The sequence below is a fragment of the Gekko japonicus genome, unplaced genomic scaffold (genome assembly GCF_001447785.1).
Source record: "Gekko japonicus isolate JY-2015 unplaced genomic scaffold, Gekko_japonicus_V1.1 scaffold443, whole genome shotgun sequence".
NCBI classification, from domain to species: Eukaryota; Metazoa; Chordata; class Lepidosauria; order Squamata; family Gekkonidae; genus Gekko; species Gekko japonicus.
Window position 1 is genome coordinate 430,669 of NW_015172565.1, and position 10,530 is coordinate 441,198.

Consider the following 10,530-nt stretch of genomic DNA (forward strand, 5'->3'; position numbering starts at 1 on the left):
ATTTATACCCTGCCCTTCACTACCCGAAGGAGTCTCAGAGTGGCTTACAATCCCTTCCCCTCCCCACAACAGACACCCTGTGAGGTAAGTGGGGCTGAGAGAGCTCTTTCGAGAACTGGTAAGAGAACAGCTCTGTAAGAAATTGTAAGTGACCCAAGGTCACACCAGCAGCTGCATATGAAGGAGTGGAGAATCAAACCTGGTTCTCCCAGATTAGAGTCCCCGCTCCTAGCCACAACACCAAACTGGCTCACAGTTTGGAGTCCCCAGTTTGGATTCCCCAGGATGTGGAGGGAGTCAGAGGTCTGTAACAAGAGGGGAGAATTGTCAAAAATGCCCCATTCCATTAGTAGAAAAGATTGGCAAGATCAACCCTGATACTTGTTTCTTCTTGATCCATTTATTGTTGGAACAGAGCCAGTAAAGCAGGTAAACTGTAGTGTCGTGATAGTTTTCAGTTACCATGCAGTGTAGCATGGGGAAATCCTCAAAGATCATTGCGGCGATATAGTGTATCAGTTGGAAGGAATGGAATACCAATTTTCATAAAACCAGAAATCTTTAGGATGAAGAAGTCTTTTAGGAGCCTGTGTCTTGGTAGTCAGAATTGCCTCTAATTTTACAAGTGCACAAATGTAAGTAGAAACAATCTGGTGCAAGAAGTGAAGTTTATTCCAACCATCTTAACTACAGTATTGAAGACCTCTTTATTCCTCTGCACGTTCCTGTGTGGCATGAGGAATAATTTCCCCAGTGTTTCAATTTAAGACTTTCTTCGTAACTTCAACTCTCTTTTACTCTCACCTCTTTCCAGACCCAACAGTAATAACAAAGATGCCTGGCCATCATTACAGAGTTCAAGTAAATCAGTCAACGGCTTAACAATGGAACACAGGAAAACGCCTCCTATTTTAGAAAATGGCACAGACCCAGAACACATGACTCCAGATGGTCCAGATTCAGATTTCGGGTAATTGTGCTGCCTTTTATACTTTAGTTAGCTTTCTTTCTCTCTCACTGATGTGGAGGGATGATTCTCTAGCCTCTATTAGGAGAGCTGGATTCAAATTTTTACAAGGTTACAAATGAAAACGGTTGAACCTGAACCACTAGTGGGTTCCTTAAACCTGATGAAAAACTGCACATTGTTCCCTAATGGGCAGTTTGTTCAGGAGAAGCCCATGTCTAGGCTAACAAATGGTGACCAAAGGTAAGATTTTGAACAGGGCAAGACATCTTGAACAATTGCCTTCTGGGTCAGTGTTCTAGCTAAGCAAGTACCTCTCTTCAGCAAACAACTTTCAGTGTGTTCTAAAGAGAAAAAAAAAAACCTCTTGCATTGTAGGAACTCCTAGGAGGCCATGAGTTGACTGGTTTGAATACCTTGAACTGGGTTGGCAAATTTGAATACTTCCTGCTCTTCATCCAGATATGTTGGTTTAATAACAAGACACCAGATTGAGATATAGTACTACTTTAAATGATAAAGTAACTCCTGTGTAGCAAAACTGTGTTCTCTACATATTGCTGATTAAAGGTCTTTGGATTTTGTTTAATACTGAAAGAATTCTCTTGTATCTTAAACGTCACTGTAGAGCTTTGTGCTTGTTAGAGCGATAGTGTACATTACCTCTAAGCTTGCTTCAGTTCTGCCTCAGAGTAGCCAAAATAAAGCTTGGTTGATACTGTTGCACTGTGGAAGCTGATTCCATGCGGTCCAGTCCCTGACACACACCAGTAATGTTTATAAGTAAGAACCAAGTGGACCTGCTGGAAGCAGCCTTGTTAGTTCCCTGTCCTACATGCTTTATGTTTAGACATTATTGATGTGAGGAAGTTGCTTCCATGCTACATCAGTAACTAGGCCTAACAAACTTAGTAGGATGTGGTTGAAACAAATTAATACCTGATTTTCCTTTTACATTAAACTGATACCCCAGACTTCAACACTAGGTCATTGTGAGTACTTTTGGAAAGTATAATCCAGTTGGAAGAGGCTGTGGTCATTTTCTGACAACATATACTGTACACTACCTTTCATGAAGTCCTGTTCAGAAGAGAGTAATCTGCTTTAGTTTTTCTACTGTAGAGCACTTCAGTATTATTGAAATGCTATAGCAGTATTTCATTTAGCTAAACATCTCCTAGGTGGTTATTGTGTGCTATATTTCAGCTACAAGAATATGATGAGTGCTTTCAAAGCAGCTTATTGTCAGAACTCACAGCTAACAACGAAGTACACGCATTCAGGAACGGTTATACTTTTATTGCAAAGCTATAGATGCAGTAACACAGGCACTGTTAAGAATGGCCACAGCCAGTAGAGCATAATAGGATATAGGGTATTCGTATGCATCCCCCCATGGCATTGGCCAATTAGGCACCCTCCCGCATGCGGGATAAGTCAGGCAACCATTAGGTGGCTAAAGCTGAGAACTCGGAGTCTCTCACAGTACATAGGAGTTCTCCAGACAACACAACCTCCTCCTGCACATCTGTAGAGATAAGCGTTTCAACAAAGGGAGAACAGCAGGGATAGGAATGCAATAGCAATTAACAAGATACAGAATGAACTCCCCAACCCCCATGGCAGCATAGCTGACATACTGCCCTCTCAAAAATCAGCTTCTCCCGACCATTCCGGGAAGCCTCCCGGTCATTCCGGGAGATCTCCCGGTTTGTCTGGGAACTCCTGATGGAACTGCCGCAACAGTTCAGGGGCCCGAATATCCCCTACTTCCACCCATTCGAGGTGCTGGGGTCTGAAATCCACCCATTCTACCAAATACAGCAATTTCCCCCGTTTGATCTTAGAGTCCAGAATCCGTGATATTTTGTAATGCTCCTTGCCCTCAATCATGATAGGAGGGGGCATCGGTTTCACTGGACGCCAGGGACAGGAACCCGTATCTTTCTTCTGGAGGCTGAAATGAAATACAGAATGCAACTTTCTCAAATTTTTCGGCAAGTCCACGTCAACTGCAACATCGTTGATGATTCTGTTAACTTTAAACGGGCCAGTGTATTTCCATCCCAACTTCCGACTAGGCCTCAACCTGTTGATATTTTTTGTAGAAACATACACAGAGTTACCAGGCTGTAGAGCCCAATCCTCCACCCTTCTCTTATCATCCTGGGTCTTTCGCCGCCGTCAACATTTTGCATAAAAGAGGCCAAGAGTCCCTTAATTGTTTACACCATTGGGCTGCATCCCCCAGTCCCATGTCCATATCCCCTTCCAGAAATGGAACGGGTGGGCTGTCATAACCATACAGTGCCTTAAACGGGGAGATCCCCGTCGAGGAGTGACACGTATTATTATAACAGAATTCGGCCAGGGGTAACATGTCATGCCAATTGTCTTGTTGATAGTTGGTAAACAATGCAAATATTGTTCCAAGGTCTGATTAACTCTTTCCGTTTGCCCGTCAGTCTCTGGATGGTAAGCGCTACTGAGTTCATGTTCGACTCCCATCAGTTTCATCAGCTCTCCCCAAAACCGGGAGACGAATTGGGTTCCCCTGTTGGATACCACTTTAGTGGGTAGCATATGTAGTCTCACCATGTGCATGAGGAACGCTTTTGCAAGCGCTTTGGCCATAGGTAATGAAGTGAACGGGACGAATTGTGCTTGTTTAGAAAAGACATCCACCACCACCCAAATTACAGTCATAGATTTGCTGGGTGGTAAGTCAGTTATAAAATCCATCTAAATAGCTTCCCAGGGTTGACTCGGGTTCGAAAGGGGGTGCAATAGTCCCGGGGATTTACTCATGGCGCAAATTTGGCATGACTGAACAAACGAGGATAAATCCTTGCACATATGGGGCCACCAAAACTGCCGTTGGAGCAGTTGCAGGGATTTAACAAAGCCCGAATGTCCGGATAGTTTGGAGCCATGCACTGCCTGCAACACCTCCCCCCCCTGAGGGAGAGAGGAATGAACGTCTTTTCCCTTAGTTCAAAGTCCCCCTCCGCTTCCATAACGGCTTTATCCTCCTCCGAAAAAGCGGAGGTGAATTTACTGTGCCAAGAGTCTTTTTCCCCCTCGCCCGCCCCTGTAGGTCCCGTTGGCAGCAGCGCAGGGAGAGGAGCCGCCAGGCGAGCCTGTTTGTGCGTCGTCACCGCTCCGCCCAACTGTGAGGGCATGAACACTGAGTCCAGGACAACATCCCGTTGGCTCTTGTGTTGAGGAAGGCGGGACAGGGCGTCGGCCAACGAATTAGCCAAACCTGGGAAATGGTGCAGGGTGAATTGAAACTTGGAAAAGAAATCAGCCCATCGGAATTGTTTGGCGTTGAGGCACTGAGGCGTTTTGAGAGTCTCAAGGTTCTTATGGTCAGTCCATACCTCGAACGGGACCCTTGTCCCCTCCAACCAATGCCTCCAGGTGGATAGGGCAAGCTTTATCGTCCCCACTTCCTTTTCCCAAACTGACCAGTTACGTTCCATGTCATTAAATTTCTTGGAAACGTAAGCTAAGGGGTGCAGCATGTCATCCTCCCCCTCCTGCAATATTGCCCCCCATCGCAACATCAGACACATCAGTTTGCACAATAAATTTTTTTGTTTCATCGGGGTGGGCAAGCACCGGTTCTGAGATGAATAAGGCCTTTAGGCGAGCGAACGCGTCTTGGCACTCATTGCTCCATGGCAGCGTGGAGCTCGGCTTTGTAGCCTCCGGACCCTTCCCCTTAATTTTTAGGAGATCTGTGAGGGGTAAGCTGACCTGGGCAAAGTTGGGTAAAAAGGTTCTGTAAAAGTTCACAAAACTGAGGAAGGATTGGAGCTGCCATCTGGTTCGGGGTACCTCCCAACCCAACACATCTTGTACCTTCCCCGGGTCCATGCCCAGGCCCCGGTCAGAGATCCAATACCCCAAGAAGTCAATTTGCGTTTTGTGAAATTCACATTTTGTCAGTTTGGCAGAGTTTGTGCTTGTGCAACGTGGTTAGGACCTCCCTCACCAATTTCACGTGTGAAGGCAGGTCGGGGGAGTACAGCAGTATATCATCAAGGTAAACAAGCGGCCCCTTGAACAAGTGCTTGTGTAATACTTCATTGATTAGGTTCATGAAGACCCCTGGGGCCCCCTGAAGGCCGAAAGGCATCACCCGGTATTCGAATTGGCCCAGGGGGGTGTTGAAAGCGGTTTTATGTTCGTCCCCTTCTCTGATGCGCACCATCTCAAAGGCCTAGCTTGGAGAATATTTTGCATTTGGCCGCTTCCGCGAGCGAGTCTTTAATCCATGGCATGGGATAGGCGTTAGTAGACGACACTGCATTTAAGCCCCAGTAATCCGTGCAGAGTCTTAGCCCCCCATCCTTTTTCTTTCGGAATAGAACTGGGGCCACGATGGGGGACGAAGCCGGTCAGATGAACCCTCGGGCTAAGTTCTTGTCAATGAACTTGTGCAGTTCTTCCTTTTTGGCCGGTCCCATTGGATAGATGTGCCCCTTCAGCAATTTCTGCCCTGGCAACAGTTCAGTGCTACAGTCTGAATGTCTGTGAGGGGGGAGCTCATCCGCCTCTTCCTCCTCAATCACTCTAGTCAAATCCCGATACTCGGTGGGAATGGTTAGCAGCTCCTCCTGAGCCAGGCACACACGAGGACCCTCCGCTATGGGCTGTTGGCCCCAGTTCGGGTCCCACTGGTGGCTCTGGTCCACTCTGCTGGATTCCGCCTCCCCTTCTTTGGGAGCCGCTTGCAACGCTTTGGCATATTTTGGCTTCCCAGTCGCCTTCTTCACTGGCGTGACATGGAGCACTCAGGTTGGTTCGCTGGGCCCCTGTTTCGCAAGCCCCAATCTGCCGCAATCGGCCACGAAATGGCCCCGCTCCCCACATTTCAGGCAAAGCCCCTGCCTCATGCGCTGCTCCCGGTTCGACTCCACTTGCCATGATGCTTTCCCTTTCGTTGGTTGAGGGGTCGGCCAACCCCCTGCCATCGCGATGTCCAGCCGAAGGGTTTGCAGGCGGGTTTCCGCGCTCTCTGCCTCTTGCATCCAGGCTAGGAGGGATACAGGATTAACTGCTCTCAGGACGGTCTCTCGAATCTCCGGGTTCAATCCCACTCGGTATAGTTCCGCTAACACCGGATCAGGCCAAGATTCCACTTTGGCCGCGTGGAGCTTGAATTCCGACGAGTATTCCCTCACCAATCACCTTCCTTGTTTAAGGGTTCGCAGGAACGCCCTCGCTTTGGGCCCGACGTTCCGGTCTTCGAATTGGGCTCGCAACGCCCACATAAAAGCATCCAGATTAATCAATTTCGGGCCCTGGGTGTTGTGCAGCCCCACATACCAAGCCGCCGCGGGTCCCCGGAGCTGTGCCACCACCACATCCACGCAGCTGCTGTCGTCTGGGAACAGGTGACCCGATCTCTCCACAAACTTCATCACTCAGACCACGAAGTACGAGAGTTCTTCCGGGTTCCCATCGAAGGTGGCTTCGATGAGGTCTTTCGGGCGAGGTATCGCCTGTCCTCTCGGACTGTCCGAACGTGACGCTGGAACTGGGACCCCGGGTGGCCCTGGTTGTGGGACGTCCCCCGTCTGGGGTACCTGCTGCGGCAGGGCTGGCGGAACCACTGGCCCTGCGGGGACCACCGGTTGGGCCTCCCTCTCCTCTCGGATGGCTTGGATCACCAGCTGTGGTATAGCCTGGATGACCACCTCCAGAGTCCGCTGCATCTGCCTTCTCTCCCGATCCGCCACCTCCATCCTCTGGGCCAGTTCCAGCCCCTCATCTGGGGACACACGGCCACTTCTCGGCTTCTTTCTCTCCGTCACCCATGCCCCCGGCAATGGTTCAAACTGGGCCCCAAAGGGGGGGAAACCACTCCTCGTAGAAAATCCCCAGTCGAACCGGCTGTCTCTCGGTGGCCCTTGCGTGAGCATATAAGTCTCCGCAGTTGAGTCCGGGTGAAACTGGCCCCAGCTAGAACTTGGTTGGTATTCATGGCTGGGCGGCCGCCTCGGTCCCATCGGGGTCAGGAACACCAAAGTCGATGTCGTCTTAGGTACGGCTCCCGCACCAGTTGCCGGCAGCGGCATACTTACTGGCACCATCGACTGGGTCATTGGGGTCCCCCCACCGGTCGTGGCAGGAGTCGGGACTCCCTTGGAGTCGTCCATATCAGGAATCGGTTTCTCCTCTCAGTCGCTCATCTCGGTTGGGGGGGGGGAGATGAGCAGAAATAGAGAATGGAGGATTCTTAACAGAATGTCAGAACCCACAGCTAACAACGAAGTGCACACATTCAGGAATGGTTATACTTTTATTGCAAAGCTATAGATGCAGTAACACAGGCACTGTTAAGAATGGCCACAGCCAGTAGAGCATAATAGGATATAGGGTATTTGTATGCACCCCCCCATGGCATTGGCCAATTAGGCACCCTCCCGCGTGCGGGATAAGTCAGGCAACCGTTAGGTGGCTAAAGCTGAGAACTCGGAGTCTCTCACGGTACATAGGAGTTCTCCAGACAACACAACCTCCTCCTGCACATCTGTAGAGATAAGCGTTTCAGCAAAGGGAGAACAGCAGGGATAGGAATGCAATAGCTATTAAAAAGATACAGAATGAACTCCCCAACCCCCATGGCAGCATAGCTGACACTTATATGCCCTGGGTGGGATTCAGCTGAAGTTTTTGGACCCTCATCCTACTGGAGGGCTAGTTGGGAAGGCTGATTCTTTGGAGGGACAGGATCCACTTGTTTTTCATGGAGTAGAGTTGGCATTTGCAGAACATGTTGAGAGCTTGAGAAAGTGTTTGTGGATCCAACATTCCTCTTTAAGAAGCATTCTAGCATGTCAGCAAAAGGTGATTTCTATCAACATCAGCTGGTCCACTGGCTTTCCCCTTTCTTAGACTCAACCACACACACTAATCCATACTCTTGTAACTTTGCAGTTGCACTACTGTAATACTATCTACAAGTGGTTGCCCTTGAGGACAACCTAGAAATTGCACTTAGTTCAAAATGCAGCAGCCCAGTTATTGTCGGGGCCAGCCAATGGGCTCATCTATTTTAAAACAGCTACATTGAGTATTTGTCTGGTTCAATTCAAGGTGCAGGTTATTAACTTCAAAGTCTAGAACCACATCTCTGAAGGATAATTTCTTGCCCTATGTCCCTGTAGGCCAGTTATGGTTCTCTAACTGCCACCTTCTAATTGTCCTCTCACTTACGGTTGACTGTTTGGCCTCTACGGTTGTCTGTATGGCATCTACGGTTGTCTGTTTGGCATCTATCAGAGTTGGGTCTTTTTCATTCTTGGCTCCTTGGACATGTGGAGGGATTGCCATCCTTGGAAGGTGCTGTGAAGTCATTTTGTGCTGGGTCTTTAATGGGATATGAGTGGAAGGCATCGGGGGATGTTTAACGGGGTGTAATTATGTATGGTTTTAATTTGGAACCATAATCTCCCTTCAGTCACAAGAGAAAGACTGTATAGAAATGTTTTAATAAATAATAAAATACAACCCCTTGCAATCCCTGATAAACTGCTCCTGGTATTCAGCAAACACATCCAGGCAGGATTCAACATTAGTAACCCCCTTCTCCTCAAAACTGGAAAAGTCTGTTCACACACGACACTCTGTACCTCAACCTTTGTTGTTGTTGTTGAGTCCGACTCTTCGCGACCCCATGGACCAGATCATGCCAGATCACCTACCTTTGTAGGTAGTTTTAATTGTGAAACTGACATATACTCCAGGATATGAAGATATACTGCATCACAAACCCTCTAAATGTATGTTAGGTCAAATTCCAAGCTTTTAGAGACTGACCTTAACTTGCTTCAAGCTGCAGTAGTTTCAGTCCTTCAAGTTCTTGAATACTTGAGGATTTTTGGTGACATTTTCCCAATTGTAAGATTTTATAAGTCAAATTAAAAGCCACCATTAAAACATCCCTTCAGTACTATTCTGTTTGGGCCATTGGTTTTTTAAAAAAGTTTTCAACTGACAGGGTTTAAAAAAGTTGACTTGTAGAAGAAATACTCAGCATGACTTAATTTCACTCCACACATTTGTTATAGAAAATAGTATTTACATATTGAAATGGCATAATATAGTATTTCCAGGCATTTATCTTCTTTCTGTCTTGGTGTTCTAATACTTTAGAATGTATTCTGTGAACTATCTTAATTTCTTCTCCCCAGGCTTCGGAGTTTTATCAGACACTATAGGCTGTATTCCAGAAACTTTAAATAGAGCTATCTTTGTGGAACGCATGCTAAGCTACTATACTTATTTGTATTATATAGGCTTTAAACAATGCTGCTGTCATTAAAAATCAAATTTTAATGCTGCAGTAATCTGTATATGGTATAGTACAGTAACTGTTTCGTACAGTACATTATTTCTAAAGGTGCATATTCTATCTAGTAAGGCAAAAGGCTTTCATTTACCATCTTTCTGTATTTAATGACATCTGAGAGACCATGTAATAGATATTAGGGTAGTTTTTAAATACACACATGATTATGGAAATGACAGATTGTTGGAACATCCGGTGAAATAAAATTTGGAAGATTTTTCCTTCTAACTTCGCTGACGCAAGAAAACTATTGTTGAAAGATCAAGCTCCTCCTTGCTTTATTTTCCTGAACACCTTGGAGTGATAGAGATTGCATGTCTGTGCAGCTAACAATAAGGCAGAAGTGTAAATAGATCAGAGATCTGATTGGTCAAATGATCATCTCTCCTTATATATAATTGAGTAAGAACATTCTATATGAGCATTCTAAATTTGGCCCCTTAAGTGTATGGACGCTTGAACTGTCAGTCAGAAGACGCTGGCTGGGTTGACTGGCTGCTTTGTGCAGTCCCGCCCAGCGTTTCAAGGTCTTTTGCATATGGAAGCTGATTGGACTTCACTGCATTCCACACCTCAAACTCACCCCCCTCCCCGCAAGGCAGTTGGAATGTCAGTTGCATACGGAACCTTCAAGGTCTTTTGCATATGGAAGCTGATTGGACTTCACTCCATTCCACACCACATACTCCCCCCCCCCGCAAGGCAGTTGGAATGTCTGGTGGTGTGTAGGTCCCAGGACCATGTTTTAAAAGCTGCCTGGGGAGATGGGGACCTCAGACAGGTTACAGTGCCATAGACTCCACCCTCCAACCCAGCTAATTGCTCCTGGGGAACTATTGTTGCCAATCTTGGCCCAGCACCCATCAAACCATTCTCTTCAACCCCCTGCTGTGCAGCACACTTTCCCCTAGGGTTGCCAAACTCCAGGTGGGACCTGGAGATCTCCCACTGCTACAATTGATTTCCAGATGACAGAGATCAGTTTCCCCTGGAGAAAATGGCTGCTTTGGAGGGTAGACCCTATGACATTATACCTGCTGAGTCCTTCCGCCCCCCCACCCCGCCCAATGCTGCCCACTACAGAATCCACCCCCCAAAACTCCAGGTATTTCCCTCCTTAGAGCTGGCAACCCTACTTTCCCCTCAGTGCCTGTTGGTCCAGTCACCTACTTTGCCCTTTGGGAGAAAACATATTGGG

At 47.4% G+C, this 10,530-nt stretch overlaps 1 protein-coding gene across 7 annotated transcripts in view; it reads left to right on the forward strand.

The window, feature by feature from the left end:
• Nucleotides 1-10,530, forward strand: part of CNOT4 (CCR4-NOT transcription complex subunit 4) — a 100,991-nt gene that overhangs the window by 56,642 nt on the left and 33,819 nt on the right. For 3 of the 7 annotated variants that reach the window (XM_015421296.1, XM_015421301.1, XM_015421298.1), the window contains exon 8: nt 815-970. The exons of the other annotated variants lie outside the window; for them this stretch is intronic. In XM_015421296.1, coding sequence (XP_015276782.1) covers nt 815-970 — 156 coding nt within the window. The remainder of the gene's footprint in view (nt 1-814; nt 971-10,530) is intronic. 7 annotated transcript variants of the gene reach the window in all.